Genomic DNA, 16,314 nt, shown 5'->3' with positions numbered 1-16,314 from the left:
TGATAAAAGAAATTTTGAATTACTCCATATTAGTTTATTATATGTATAGCTGTATACTTTGATTCTGTGCTGTTGATTTCATTGAATTTGAATTTGAATCGAATCGGAAAATGTCTAGGTTGTTTAAGATCGGATCGGGAAGAAGTTTTGCTTCCCTGATGTTCCTTCGAGTTGGGTTTCTAGGACTGTAGAATCTATAATTCACTTTCAAGATTGCCGCCCAAAACACAGAATATTATTTCCTTCTCCACGCCCTATCCTATATAAAACCCTGCCAGAATATAAGGGTCCGTGTTGGGTCCGTGATGATAATGTTCTTAAGGACGGCTACACGTGGTATCATCAGAATGGTTCTGAACTGCATGATCAATTATTTATTGCTGATGAGAAGGATCTTATGTTCAATCGTTGCCCTAATTTTAAGAAAGGTGAGGCCTTTGATGTTATGTCGTTCCTGTCCACCACCACTAATGAAGAGAACAACGGTTACTTGCTTCGAAATGATGGCAATAAAGTTGAAGTTGAGAGTCTTAGGGGAAAGGACATCTTGGTTTGTTGCTTTTTTGTGCCTCAAGTTTGGCTATCATATACTTGCAATGATATTCGAGGGATGATCACTGCATTTTCCAACCTACCCAATTTGGAGGTGGTTGTCGTGGCTAAAATGAGACGACACTGGGCTAATGATGAGGACTCTTTCGACCACTTCTTTTCAGGTTTTCCGTCGTCCTAGCTTGCAATCCCTTTCTCTAACACGCTGCGTTGTGACAAAGTATGCAAGTCCCTTGGCCTTGGTGATTCCCCTATGGGTCTCCTTGTAGACCACCATCAAACGGTTGTTGAGCACAAAATTGTGGACCATATTGCCCTATCTTTTCCCCCCCTTTGTGCTCCTGAACTTGAGTTTTCTTGGTGAAAATTCACACCCAGCTCCATTCTAATTTAGACACTGAATTTGTTTACAAGATAAATAATAATTCTGCAACTGTGGGTATAGATCATGAGAATGAGGTCTCGGTTTCTGTATTCAAAGATAAGCTTGTGGGGGTTGTACTTGTGCTGTGATGGCACCTTGATTCGGACACTCAACTTGGTTTCTCAAGAATGTAAGGCTCGAGACCAGGAATTCCATATCATTCTTGTCTACTTACCTTACGGAGAGTGTGTGGATCCACTATTGTTCCAGGAGGCTGTCAATCATGTCTTACATGAGCTCGACATATTTGATAATCCTCATTGGTGGGTTTCACCTTTCAACGACTTTGTAAGCCGCGGGCTCTAGGAAGTTGGTGATTACGATTGCGATGCCGAAGAGGATCAACTGGTCATTGGGACCCCAAAATGAATATTGCGGATCGCTTGGAAAAATATATTACTAACCGGTTGGGTATTAGTGGATATCCCTTCACCAGGCATTTCCTTGTCCATCGTGAATTGGAAGCAATAAAGACAGTCACCTTAGAGTCTTTGCTGGTTTATGGGTCACGGGCTTATGCTCTTTGCATGAATATGACTAATGATAATGATATTGCCATATTGGCAAAATATTGATCAAGTGCCTATAGGTGAACTCCGGGGAAAGAATGTCCTTCTTTACATTGACCAAGTGGAAATGCCATCAGACACTTATTATACACTGCTTGAGTGGTATAATCGGAATACAAGGTTTGCTGATTTTGAAGTAGTTTTTGTTCACTTTGATAGCAAATTTAGTACATCTTTGGTAGTCCAAAGCCAATGCTTATGCCAATGCCATAGTTGGTTTGCCCATTTGACCCTCAACACACAGTTTTTGTGAAAGAAAGGATACTCAAGGCTGGTACAAATAAGGGTATTCTTGTAGCATTTGATAAAGATGGCCATATCATTACGTTATTTGCTGAAGATTTTCTAGACTCGTTTGGGCCCGAGGGTTTTCCATCATACAATGGCTTGCACAATAAGATGGTTCCCCATATTGAGAAACAATATCACCTGAACATGGATGATTTGTTTGATCATGGCCCTGTTAGACCTTTTCTATTAGGCAGCGATTCTATAAACTTCAGCCTTTCTCATATTAAATGCATCTTGTTGTTAATGTCATGAGCTCTTCCCTAATATATCTTTCTTTCCAATAAATATTTATAATTTATCAACTATCTCATTTTTTAAGTTCATTCTATTTACCTTAAATTCTTTCTTCTCTTCTTGAAGAATTCAGTATTCTTGTGGGTAGTGTTGTATTATCTTTTCTTTTCTCTTTTTGTGCTGAAGTCCCTTTTTGAAGGTGTTTGAGTTATGTAATTTCTCCTAAATCTGTGGTGAGGAACAATTATTTTTGCTTAATTGTTAGTTAGTGAAGTTGGGAAAACTGGTTTTATTTCAACAATTTATTAGACAATTATTTGATGAATTGTTGGGAGGATTATTGTGGGTTTTATTGCTTATGAATTGTGGGTTTGACATTTAGGTGAAATTCTGGTGACCGAACCAACAAAGCAGCGATGGTGAAGTCGAGCTTTAAATGGTGAAGTCGGGGTCACTGTCTTTGTGATTTTGAGGTTGTCGTGTTTATTGCGAGCCAACTAAAGTACTCATTATTATCGTGAGTAGTGCTCTTAATTGCTTTTTTTTTTTTTTTTTTTTTTTTTTTTTTTTTTTTTATTTCAATCATATTTTCTTAGTTTAATTACTAATAATTTTTGGGATTTTAATTTTTTCATTTGCTCTCTGTCTTCCCAACCTGGTTCAGATCAGTGGCAGCAGTGGTGGTTGGAGGTTTTCAATTGTTTGCTCCATTCGGTAAAATCTTCATTTAAACTTTTCTGCAATTTGATTTCTGTTTTGTGCTGCTTTCTAACACATCTTTCTTTTCATGCCAGGGATTTGATTTCCAACTAGAGAAATAAGCAAAGAGAGAAAATTTGGAGTTAGACAGAGAAAATAATTGAGCCATTCTTCCAATCGCCATCACAACCTGGTTAAGGAAGCTCTTGGTATTTCGAACCCCACCGTTCAATGTAATCTCAAATAGTTACCTTCTCCCTCTTTTTTTTTTTTTTTTTTTTTTTTTTTTTTTTTTTTTTTGGGTTATATTTGACTATAATCGCCAAATACAAATTAGTATCTGGAAATTTTACCTTAGTCACTTTAGGAAATTTCAGACATGCATCATTTCATAATTCACAGGGAAGCAATACGTCTTCTGTTGCAGTGTCATTTGAAGTTTGAGCTACCATTGTTGTCTATTTTAAACCTTAATTTGACCAATACTGCTAATTCTTACAATCTGTTCTTTTCAACCCTGGATAATAATCCTGCCAGAATTAATAAATTAATGTGGATAATTTACGTCTTTATGATGACAACCTGAGGAGGTTTTATTTTATTTGTGTTCCCTTGAGTACTTTTCTTGTAATAGTGGTTTCATTATGTGGCTTGAAGGACTCGCTATGGGCTCTCTTGTGAGTTTTCTGTCAGAAAGTGCATTCATGTTCAAGATATATTTTTGATGACTTTACATACAATCATGGAGGACAACTGAAGTAAGATTTTGATTATTATTCGTAATTTTGATTGTTATTATTATTTACAGTAATTACCATTATTCAGAATTGGTATGTAGTGTTACATAGTCCGTATCCGTTACCCAGTTGGGTGAAAAAGGATTTATTTTGTGTATTCTAATGTGGCTTACTAGAGTATGACAGTAGTATTCAAAAGCATTATATTTATGTTTTCTGATCGATTTTAGACATAGAATTTAATCTTGAAACTTAACAGCTCACCATGTGTGTGAAAGTGATCAAATGCTGGCGTCTATTAAGTGCAAGTAATCGAGTGTTCTTGAGAAGGTATGCCCTAATTGAGTTTAGCTGTGGAGTGTTCTTGAGCTCTTGTATTTCAGTCATGATCCAAAATGGCTTTGTGACATTGGAAAGTTATATTTAATCAATTAAAGCCTTAATTCCATTAGTGGGGTCGGCTACATGAGGAAGTTTTATTTCATATTGTAGAAATTTTTGGTGTCTTTGTATTCTTCGAAATCAGGCTGGTAGATTTCTTAGATGATGTAAACTATGAATCTAGATGATAACTGATGGGGATTGATCTATGATGTGTCATTGAGCCTCAGTTCTCTTTATTTTTCTCAATTTAGAAGAAGAATGCAAACTAGGTCAAACAAGCAATAGTCTAACATGCATACTTTTTTATAAATATGTTTCATTTTATCGGATACTGATTAATTTATGTATTCTAGAAGGATAATGGTAATGCAGACACCATTCTGTGATCTAGAGCTTAGGTTCATTCATGTCTAGAATTCTTTGGACAGTACAATTAGTTCCATATCCTTCTTGGTTATACCTGCATCTGTTTTTGAATTGTTGATGCATACTGATAAGGCTTAAGATACCGGGTCTTGTTTTGCAGTTCATGCTGCATAAGCATATTCCCTTCATCTTGTTGATTTACTATCAACATCTTTCACACTAGTCATTTTTTTCCTCAAATGTAGTGTTAGCAAGACACATTAAACGACTAGCAAACTTTTATGATAGGCTGTTGATTTTCTGTGTTTTGGATGATTTTGCATGAACATTAATGAGAGTTTTTGTTTAGAGAAAGCATGGGAATGGAGGTCATGAACTCCATTCTAAGTATGAAGGTCCTCTCAACTTATTGCCAGCCTTTTTTCCGATCCCATAAACTTGGTTTCTGTACTGGATACCACTCGGTGGTATTGCCCCTGAGCCTACAACATTTTTGTATTGGCTTCTTTAATTTGTATAAGGAAAAACATTGGGTGAGAGAGTACAAAATATGAAAAAAGATCCAGGCTTCTTCTTCCCCCTATATTAGGTACTTTTGATATATTTTCAAATTTGGATTTTTAATCCTACGTGCCTTTTGGTTTGAAATAACTACTAAACAACATAGTTGCAAGAGCAGGGCAACATCTTATGCATATGTCAAGATAGTCATAGTTTATAGAGAGTAATGAATTCCTAAATGGGAGAATGCCAGCCAAAAAAGGTGCCTGCACTTATAAAAGAGAGAATAGTTTGAAGCATCTGGCATATGTTGCTAATACTCAACAGTCTACTCCTGGGTTTGTATTTAGATTTTGTGATTGTTGATCAGTCACCTCAGCATATATTAAGGCAAGGAAATTTGAATTTTTTTGAAATTGAACGTTCTCAACATGTGCATATCACCGCCTTCGAGTAATGATAAAGCTAAAGTCAAATCTCAAAGCTATTCAAGGCCAATAGTAATTTAATTACGGCCACCTTGTGCTATGCTGAGAGTGCTGTCAAAGCTAGATGATATCAAAAATTTAAGAGTCGGCAAAAGTGTTTCAAGGAGTGGTAGTTGGGATACATGAGTTTCAGTGAACTGCTACCAGTTGTGATTGGTTCTTGCCCGCTTGAAGAAGATCAAGTTTTGCTTATAGAGTCTACAGCTAAGGCTTGATATGAAATACTCAACATTCATGCTGTGTTGTAGATTTATAAGATTGACTCTGCTGTAAGATTCTTGGATGTGGCAGAACTCTAATTTGATGAAGGCCAGTAGCAGAGGTGCTTCATCTCGTATTGCCAAGAAGAGAAGGAACTAAATAGTAAAGTCCGGATTCTCGATTGAAGTGCCTGCTAGAAACTGTTTAAGACCTGTGCTCTGTAACCGGTGTCTAGAATCTATCATTAGATGGAAGAAGATGGTGCAACAATTGGACGTTAAACTAGAAGATGCTTCAAAAGGTATGCCCTAATTGACTTAGAACTCTAGGAGTAAAAACATCTCTAAACTCCAGTGAATTTGGTGTTTGGGTGAATTTGGTCTGTTTGTTTTACCAAAGTGGAATAAATGAACAAGACCATTAAATTATCATTGTTGATCAGTAATGTGCCATAAATCTTCTATTTGCACCAAATAATATGCTCTTTTCTCTCTTTTTGTTAGTTTTATGTTAATAAGGTACAAAAATACTTTGTAATCGGCAACTCAGCAAACACATTCTAGAACTGTAATTGGCTCATGGATACACGGTTAAAACCTCGTAAACCTTCTCTAGCTGCTGTTTCTTAGGTAGCAACTGAACACAATACTGAATCACTACCGCATATAATTACATTCTGCTAAAGCATTCCAAACATAGATAAGCTTCCATTGTTTGTTAAATGCTTCCTGTTAAATGGTTTCCTGCAGGACTAAGTCTCTTTCTCTACTCCCCTCGATTCCCCCATCATGTAAGTTCTTCCCCTTTAAACTTTCAATTCATGTTTTTATTTTTTATGTACTTTTTTATTGGGTTCTGTTAACGCAGAATACCCTAATTTGTCCCATGTTTTGGTGAATTTAAGAATTTATTTGGGGTGCCTTGTAAGATTGATTAAGTTTGTTAGGATTAGTGTTTTTCTGTTTGAATTGGGGTATTTGTGTTTTGATTTTTATTGCTTTTGATCATTGTGCAAAACTTCATCTATGTACAGAACTAGTGATGAAAAATTGACAATAAATAAGAATACCTTTAGTTGGCTGTAAGAATTATGTCATTTATTTCAATGATTGCTGATAAATTAATATCTTTTCCAAGTTGGGTTGAATTGCGCGAATGTTTGAAAGAAAAGAATGCAATTATGTTTTCGTAGCCTTAGAAATATGAATAATTTACATGAGTTCATATTTGCATTTTTTTATCTTTGTGTTGGTTGAGTATAAAAGTTATGTTATTTGTTTGATGATGCAGTTTTGACAAGATTATCAGCAAGAAAATTTCTGCCAATATTGTGTTTGAGGACGAACAGGTACTGATATTATGAGTTGAGATTCTTGAGAAATGTTTGTAATGAATCGATGAATGTGGCCCTGTCATTTATCTTGTTCATTGTTTATATTTTTGTGTTTATTAGCATTGTTTGTTGGAATTTTGACATTATTCTTGTTGATTTTCTTAAATGACCATGCTTTTAAATTATAATTCATGAAGTGCAATTGTGCAAAGCTCATATCAAACTTAAGATGTCTTTTAGGCCCCTTCATTGGAGTGCCATTTACTGCCATCATCGTATTGTTATTTGATTAAATTATGTGGATCCATTTTCATTTTTTTTTTTTTTTTTTTTTTTTTTTTTTTTTTGGGTGAAGGAGAGGGGCAAGCCCCATCCATTTTCCAAATTGCTTGTGCGTTTCTCTCATTATTTTCTACTGTGCATTTATGTCCCAATTAAATCCTTATTCTTTGTCAAAGTTGGTTCCTTGAGTCCCACATGGGTTAATGGGATATTTTATTGCGATAAATAACATTTATTTTGTTTGAGCTCAGTGAGGATCTCAATTTCATCAGTGTGATATTTTATTCTTCCAGTTTGTATCTTTAGCTTTGGCTGTAAATATGTTCTAGGTAGTTTGACATTTATAGTTGTTTCCTACAATTCACCCTCTTTATTGTTTATAACTTTCAATTTGCTTTCATGTAGGTTATTGCTTTTAGGGACATAAACCCACAAGCTCCGGTTCACATTGTTATCATTCCCAAGGTTAAGGACGGCTTAAGTGGATTATCCAAGGTACTTATTACTTCCACATTCCACACTATACTGCTGTTCAATGTATCTACCTTATCTCTGTGCTAAATGCGTGCTCTGTTCCAATGAAGCAAATAGATTTTTAGGTTTAGTTATATTATCCTTGTGTCTTGTGCTTGTAATGTATCAATGCTTTCTTTTCCAACAGCATCTATAGAGTTCTTGGTTTTACTATGGCCATGTGATATGATGTTTCCTTGTTTATTGTAATTGAAGGTTGGAACTTGGTAGTATAATCTAGACCTGGCAAATGGGTCATTCGATTCGGGTCGGGTCACTTTCGGGACAGCTAACATTCGGGTCGGGTCAGGTCAATTCGGGTTTTGGGTCATCTTCGGGTCAAGTATTGGGTCTAGTTCGTGTCGGGTCAATTTTGGGTCGGGGTGTTAGGGTCGGGTCAATTTCGGATCAAGTATGTTCGGGTCATATTCGGGTCAGGTCAAAATCTGGTCGGGTCATGTTCGGGTTGTTTCATTGGTGAATCAAGCTCAAATCAATAATTTTATACGGAGTGTTTATTTTGTTATTGTTATAATAAAAACTATCAATTCAGTTTATGAGCTTAGCTACGGTTGAAGATGAACAATTTGATTTATTTTGGTACAAGACATTTTAAGTTCAATTATAAGGTAATTTTAGTTCGGGACATTTTGGGTATCGGGTCTGTTCGTGTCAATTTCAGGTCTTGGGTCTGTTCGAGTCAAACACTTCCGGTCAATTTCGGGTCGGATCAACTTCAAGTCGGTCAGTTCGGGTGTTGGGTCAAGATCGGGTCAACTCCATTTTCGGGTCGGGTATGAGTCGGGTCGGGTCATTGGGTCTGGGTATGGGTCGGGTCGGGTCATTGGGTCTGGGTCAGGATTTCCAGGTCTAGTATAATCACTCTGTGTGTAGTCAATTATTATTGCTAATGCTGCATTTGTCACAATCCTCTTTTGTCACGGTGCTCTTTTGAAGTCTGCTAGGTAATCACCTAGCAAAACACGGTTTATATCTTCTAATAGGCATAATGGAAGTGAGTTACTTTAGGTTTCATGTTGTAGAACTTGTTGTCATACATTTTAAGTTATCCAAATCTGCTTTCTTTTGGAGTTTGCCAGGAAACAACTAGATAACTTGGCCAAAAACATAGTTAAATTTGGCTTCTATGCTCAGTGTCACTTTGTTAAGGGTGAAATCTGATCGGATTTCTAACCCAGAAAAATACAAGCTATTTTTAGAGAAGAATTGGATAGAAGCAGAAGGAAGGAGATGGTGTAACAGAATAGAGAGAGAGAGAGAGAGAGAGAGAGAGAGAGAGAGGGAGAGAGGGGGAGGGGGAGGGGGAGGGGGAGGGGGAGGGGGAGGGAGAGAGAGAGAGAGAGAGTATTAATTTTCTTAAATGAAAATTAAGTTTACAACAAAAGCAAAAAAGAATCTGTAACAACCAGGAAAAGGACAAAAACGAGTAACAAACTCTAGTAACCGAATTTCCCGCCAAAACTGAGCTAAATATTAATTGAGCTGTAACACACTTTGAACTTTTGAGTTAGCTGAGTTGCCAGGGCTCAACACATTTCAAATGCTTATTAGTGACGCATGATTTTTAATTTTTCATTGAGTCCTAGCCTAAACCTCTTTACTTAACTGGATTATTTTTTGTACGAGAAATTTGAAAAAGAGAATGTTATAATTAAGTGATACTGAGATATGCATATATTAGTATCTCCAAATATTGGAGTTTTTCTTAGTGTAAAAAAAATCCAATTTGGTTCCAATTATAATGTTCTCCTGCTAAGATACATACAATTATTAAAGAATCGAAGGCTTTTGGGGAAATATGGAGTTCCAGAGTGCCACATATCTTGTGGAACGTATGTGTGAACAGGTGAACTTAAGATGGGGAATTAATTATCCCATGCTAATCCATGTTGCCCAATATTTCACAACTAATATCTGTACAGGTGGTAGGGCCATATGCTTTTAATACAAATGTAATGGTTTATATATGAAACATGGTCCTGAAGATGTTATAATTTGGACATTATTGCATTGATAAGTAGAAGTATGTATAAGAATATTAGTTCTTGATCCCATCTCAGATTAGCTAATTTGAAGATTAGTACTTGGTCCCATGTCACATTATTTTTCAAGAATATTACAGGATTGTAGGAGAAGCTTGAGGCGTTCATCTTAGATTAGCTAAAAAGAACAAGGATGAGTGAAAACACAGTTTATATTTGATTTTTCCTGCAATATTCACAGGCTGTCCTGATAATTTATCTCAATGTATAGGCTGAGGAAAGGCACTGCGAGATTCTTGGCCGCCTTCTTTACACAGCAAAGCTCGTAGCAAAGCAGGACGGCCTTGACGATGGCTTCAGGATTGTGATTAATGATGGTCCAAAAGGACGTAAGTTAAGCTAATCACGTAAACTCTACATTTCAAGGTAAGCTACCCCTCTTCCTAAATTCCACTCTCCTAAGGATAGTCTTTTATGGTCCCTTCACCCGAATGGTTCCTTCACTATAAAATCTGCTTACTTTGCCTCCATTCCTCCCACAACTACTAACAACTCCTTCCTCTCCAACTTCCCCTGGAAAGGCATGTGTAAAATCAAAGCTCCTTTCAAGTATAAAATGCTTTTTTGGAATATAATTCGTAACATCTTGCCGGTGGGTGCTATTTTAGCCACTAAGATCCCTAATTTCAACCCACTATGCACTAGATGTAGCCACCCCGTTGAGGACATCATTCATCTTTTCAGGGACTGCCCTAATACTCTAGCTTTTTGGGCCCTAATTTTCGAAAATTACCCCCCAACTGATTTTAATTATGCTGAATTCTACTCCTCTGATTTTGAAAATTAGATTTCTCTTAATTACAACCATGATAGTTCCTGGAAAGTGCTTTTTTGTGTGGCCGTTTGGCATATTTGGTCTATAAGAAATAAAATGGTTTTTGAACGACACTTTGATGGCATCACTACTTGTTTTAACAAATTCAATTCGGATTATGTTATTATCCTGAAGCTGTCACAGGTTGGTCGAGATGCCGCTTCTTCAAGCAGAATCTCTTCTCCTAGAGTTTGGTCCCCTCCTCAACAAGGGTACTACAAACTCAACACTGATGGCTCGTGGCTGAGCCTAGGTGAAGCAGGAGCAGGAGGTCTCATCCGTTGCCACAAGGGGAAGTGGCAAATAGGCTACTCGATGAAGATAAACACTCCAGGGCCAGCTTCTTCTGAGCTCCTCGCCATTAGGGAAAAGCTGTCTACTGCTTGGGAAAGAGGAATTTGAGCTCTTGAACTTGAAACTGATGCACAGGTACTTATATGCTGCAGAACCCAGGCTACTATATGGATCATCAGCTTTCCAGTTGCTAAAATTCTTCAGAGGGAATGGATTGTTACTGTGCTCCATGTGAGGATAAATTCAAACAAGCTTGCCCTTGGGATGGGTGAAATTGGGAGGCTGCAAGATGACAACCTGGTGTACCATTTCCACTCGCCTCCAGCTCTCACCGCAACTTACACAAAGGATCTAGCCAACACCATTGGTATGGCAGGTGGCAGCTGAGTCCCTTTGTTCAGCTCTTCTTGAGCTTTTAAGCTCCCGTACTAATCATAATTTATCTACGCTTCTAGTTTATTTTCTGTCTTTTAATTTTATGTTTGCTTCGGCTAGTTCAGGAACCATGGCTGCAATTTTCAGTAGCTGAACCAGCATGGTTGCGTTCTTTTGTCATCAGACTCTGACTATCTTTGATGCTTTAAGCATCTTCATATAATATATGTTCCTTGTTAAAAAATACTTAATTTCAGTGCTCTAACAATCTGTAATGCTTTGTTCATCAGGTCAATCTGTTTATCCCATCCACTTGGAGGACGTCAAATGAACTGGCCCCCTGGCTAAGACAGATTTGTAATATCAGTAGGGGCAGGAGACTCGTTCTGGCTGTCTTTTTTTTTTTTCAAAGTAACATGTCAATGGAATAATGTTGTTTGGGTTATTGACTAGTCATTTCCTTGTGTTCAATGTATTTGTGTAGTATTTTCAAAATAATGATCGTGAACATGAACTAGGCTTTGTGACAATTACTCACAATTACTCTATTTGATCATGAGCATGGACAGGGAGCCTCTTTTCGACCCTCTTGTTATGAATTTTATGATCGAACTGTCAAGTCTTTGGTAGTCTTTGGTATAGGCAATGCGAAATTGTGGACATTGCTTATCCTGCCTTTCTTCTCCCCTACACACCTCCACTTGCTTCGATGAAGGATTAATAACAAATCTAGGCCATGAGGTGCTCGTGGGAGTGCATATCATTTGGGTCACTTGGCTACTCCCACAGCCCAATTAATGCCAAATCTAGGCCATGAGGCTCAGAGGGGTTGTTAAATGAAAGTTCAGTGATTTTGGGACATATTACAGTATGGTTAGGAATGAATGAGCAAATTTAACAGTGTTTTTAAGTTAATTCTTGGGTATTTTTTTTAGCAAAGTACATAATGTATCTTCTTATAGTATGTATTGTATTGTATTCGATCAATATGATTTCACTTGGTATAGTTTAATTCTAAGTAACAGAGTCTAACCAATAGTTTTGACTTTTCAACTTTCATTTCAATTTTTAAAAAACCTACCTGAAATTTGTGAAAAAATGTGGATTATGGCCTTCAATTTTAGACAATTTTGATTTTTTTTCAAGCTCGGAATGAGAACAGGATGAGGTATTTTCCAGAGACCCCACGAGAGCCTTAAAAGATATTTGGTTGTCATTCAATTTGCATTTAAACTGTAACTTAGTCGTTCACGTACGTACCCCCTTACATCAACTTTGCCTCAACGGGCCTTTATATGCTCAACTAGTAGATGTAAATGCTTCAAAACATATTATATCCCCTAGGGTGCATCCCCTACCAACAATTAATTTTTCGACATTAGATCTCATAATCTCCAAAATTATCCGATTTCGTGTATTATAGCCTTCAAATTTAGTCTCTATAGAACATTTTCGAACACACCATGGTTACACATTGAGGTGCTTCCCAGGGTTCCCAAAGAGAACTAGTATGCCTACTCGATACCCAAAATCATCTGTACTACCCCATATTTTTAAGCCTATTTAATTAATTTTAATCATATATATTACATTTAAATATGTTCTAATTTAGGTTTAATTAATTTTCCTTATGGTAAGATATTTGAGTTATTTATTTATAAATATTTTCTAAACTCTTGTGATTTCAAAGTGATTTATTAAGCAAATTATATTTTTCTAAACCTTATTTATAAAGTTATTATTTTAAGACTTTAAAATGATAAAATTTCTATGAGTCCAAACTATTTTCTAAATCATGACCATAGTTATTGGGCCATTGGCTTACTATCACTTTCCTCTAGCCCATAAGAATGTTTTGAAGTCCATTTTTCACTTACAAAGTATAACCCAAATCAGATTTTTGTAGCCACAAAATAAAAGGAAAAAAAAAAAGAAAATAAAAACCCACCCCATCTTCCCCAATCAACAACATCAACGTGATGTTCATGCACCATAACCATGGAAGCTTCTTCCAATTTACTTCCCCAAACGTTACCTCCCTTAGACCATAAATCTAATGGTAAAAAAAATTCCGTACACTTGGCTTTCATCTACTCCATCACCATTATCAAGTTCTTCTCAACCATTAGATGCACCACCGAAACACAACCAATCAACATTGAAGCTTAATATGATTTCTTCACCATTTTCACCTATAAATAGAGCAAGAAACCAAGCTAATTTCATCTCAATTTTAATTGCGAGAATACCCACAAAATTTCAGCAATTAAACCCAATTATAAAACCCCAAAATTTTCCCCTTCTCTCTCCTCCGCGCCTCCTTGGCCGCGCACCACCACCATCAGGCCGCGCACCACCGCCGCCGCCACCCTCTTCCGACGCCGGCTGCCCAGCCGCAGTCAAACCACCTCCTTGCACCCACCTCTTTCCTCCTTTGTTCTTTCGTTCCCCTCCAAACCAAGACCAAAGTTTGGTCTTTGGTGTTTTTTTTTTTTTTAAAAAAAAACAAAACTAAATCCTTAAATCTCACCAATATAAATTAACTCTAATGATATTTTGACCCATTAAGAGTATGTGAGCCCAATCCTCATGCTTATGTTACTTTTATTGGTTTAATTTATGTACTTTCAATTTATGATAAGTTATTATTATTATTATTATTATTATTATTATTATTATTATTATTATTATTATTATTATTATTATTATTATTATTATTATTATTATTATTATTATCTCAAAAACAAAAGTCATACAACCTACAATAAATTAGTGGGAAGCCGAGATACAATCTGGGCCCCCACTCCTCTACCTATAGCAAAGCCTACCCTAGTGAAGATATGAGCTGTATCACGAGCACCAATGTCTTGCGTCGTCGAGAACCTCTGAATCCGCTTCAACAACGCAACAGCTTCCTTCTCCAATTCCTTATTATGATTAAAGATTAGTTTACCAAAACAAGTATTAATTTTATATAAGGGTTAAAGAAATTTTTCATGCACAATTAGTTTGAGTCAATATTTTATATTAGTTGTTTAAAGAGTATTGATTAGGACTATTGGTTATTGACGGGAAGTGCCAATTTCATTGTTAGAGGTTTCATATGATTTTATGAAAGATCAAGGTACGTATTCGTGGCTAGGTCTTTAACTATGTGATTTTATTTATAAATGTATTTTATGTTTTGAATGATGGACTATGTTTGAATATTGAACAATGATTTATGAATGTTTATAAAATAAATCGTGTAAGCTTGTTTCAATAAAAAACGATTGTTTGATCTTAAATATTTAAGTGCTTTATAAGCTTGGTTGTAAATGTACTTTGTTTACCAAATTGTTTAAAAAGGAAATGTTATCATTTTAATCATCCCATATATGGGAATTGGAAGATTGATTTATCAAAGATGTTTATGGGATTTTTCTTGACTCCCACTATGCGGAGATAAATGATAAGACTATGAGCTTTGTATGATCTAGTCTTTACTCGAGTATAGACTATGTGAATGAGTTACTAGCTTGAGGGGTGTGCACACTTAGGTTGGGAAAAATAGATTACGAAAATTTTGATCTTCCATTTCTATTGGAATCTACTTTTGGAAAGTTGTTGATTTTGGAATGTTTCTAAATATGGAATTTCTATTTATGAAAGGTTTGAATAATGATTGATTATTTACAAATGCTAAATCTTACGAAAGTGTGTTTGATTAAATAAATTGATGATTTACATATCTAGCATTGGTATGTACTTAGCATTTTTGCTAATGCGTATTTCTCTTTTGGTTTTGGCTTGGCCCTACTTATCACTTATGATAAGTAGATAGGTGACGATGATGAGTCGACGTGATCTAAATGTTGCATTGGGAACAAAGGGCGATAATCACTTAGTCTAGATTTCATGGTTAACGATTTGTATAAAGAGTCCTCGTGTGGTTCAGTTTTGAAAACTATTATTACTATTATTATTTAATAAGAGTTAAGTATGCATTTTTCCGCTGCAAATCTTTGTATTTTGAAAAGCCTTACGTAATCACGTGGCGGTAATGCTCCTAAGCTACTATCTTAATCAGGTTTTGTATTGACAGGGTAAAGTCGTATCCCCTAATCAAAAGTAATTCCTAAAACCACTAACTAATAATAGAAAGGGAAGTAGGGTCGAATCCACAGGTAAACTGGTCTTTCTATTCCTAATTAATTTTTATAATCTAAATTATTAAGTAACCAAAGTATTATTGTAAAAGGGATAACTATACTACGAAGGATAAAAGTAGGGAAGAATAAAGGATAGAGAAAAATCAATGAATTAAAGACCTAGGGCATAGGTTCACCAATAAATAATACTCCAGGGTACAACATAATAATCAATCATCAATGCATCAATTAACTAGATTATAAAGGGCTTTCGCTACGTATTACAATCACAGAATTAATCTACCGGTATTAAATCTCATCTCTCGAATCTCGACTTAACCATTTATAAATTAACCTGCCTATTGAAACTAGACCTAAACATCAATTCTCATCTCTCGAATCTCGAATCAATATTGTCAAACTCATGCATAAAAGATCAGGCCTAATCTAGTCACAGAGCATTAAATCAATCAATAGGAAATTAATATAGCATTGATAATTAACAACAATAAATTACCCCTTCATATTATTTATGGATCCCCATAAACCCTAGAAAGAGAACTACTCACACATAATTAAATCTAAACTAATCAAAACAATAAAATAAAACATGATAGAAGGAATAAAATAAATAACTGAGATTAAGAGAAAAGAAATCGTTACCAAAGTAATCAGAATAAAGAGTTGAGTAAAGAACAAAGTATAAAGTGTAGAGAGAGAAAATAAGCTTAAGTAGAGAGAGAAAGTCTAAGAGAAAGAATTACAAAAGTAAAGAGAGAATAAGGAAGTGTAAAAGAATACTAAACTTGCTTAACGAAAACATATTTATAATAAGCAAGAATCCTAAACTAAAACAAACTAAACGACGCTTAGAACGTCCTCATCAAAGACACGCGCCCGACCGGGCGCCACACCGCCCAACCGGGCACGCCTTTTTGATCAGGCGAAGGGCTGCTGCGATATAAGTCTTCTTTGCCCGATCGGGCGGACCATCGGGCGGGCCATCGGGCGGACCATCGGGCGGGCCATCGGGCGGACCATCGGGCGGACACCCTTGGGCCGCT

The 16,314-nt window shown here is 36.1% G+C and overlaps 1 protein-coding gene across 1 annotated transcript; it reads left to right on the top strand.

Annotated features, from left to right (window-relative positions):
* The first annotated feature begins 1,522 nt into the window (after positions 1-1,522).
* Positions 1,523-11,702, top strand: LOC145577945 (14 kDa zinc-binding protein-like). Its single transcript, XM_081635362.1, has 7 exons — positions 1,523-1,723; positions 5,537-5,567; positions 5,682-5,747; positions 6,200-6,236; positions 6,737-6,794; positions 7,467-7,556; positions 9,849-11,702. Exons 1-7 carry the CDS (start codon positions 1,523-1,525, stop codon positions 9,978-9,980), a joined length of 615 nt encoding a protein of 204 aa, XP_081491488.1. The 3' UTR covers positions 9,981-11,702.
* The last annotated feature ends 4,612 nt before the right edge of the window (positions 11,703-16,314 follow it).

Source organism: Chenopodium album, chromosome 14, assembly GCF_948465745.1.
Source record: "Chenopodium album chromosome 14, dcCheAlbu1.1, whole genome shotgun sequence".
Taxonomy (NCBI): domain Eukaryota; kingdom Viridiplantae; phylum Streptophyta; class Magnoliopsida; order Caryophyllales; family Amaranthaceae; genus Chenopodium; species Chenopodium album.
Note: the sequence above shows the minus strand (reverse complement) of the source record. Positions and strands in the feature narration are given on the sequence as shown.

Bases quoted from the DNA above. Each gene is read 5' to 3' on its own strand.
- LOC145577945 (XM_081635362.1), top strand. From the start codon at position 1,523: ATGATATTGCCATATTGGCAAAATATTGATCAAGTGCCTATAGGTGAA. The intron at 5,568-5,681 runs GTGCTTCATCTC...ACCGGTGTCTAG, and splicing joins GATGAAGGCCAGTAGCAGAG to AATCTATCATTAGATGGAAG. The intron at 7,557-9,848 runs GTACTTATTACT...CTCAATGTATAG, and splicing joins GCTTAAGTGGATTATCCAAG to GCTGAGGAAAGGCACTGCGA.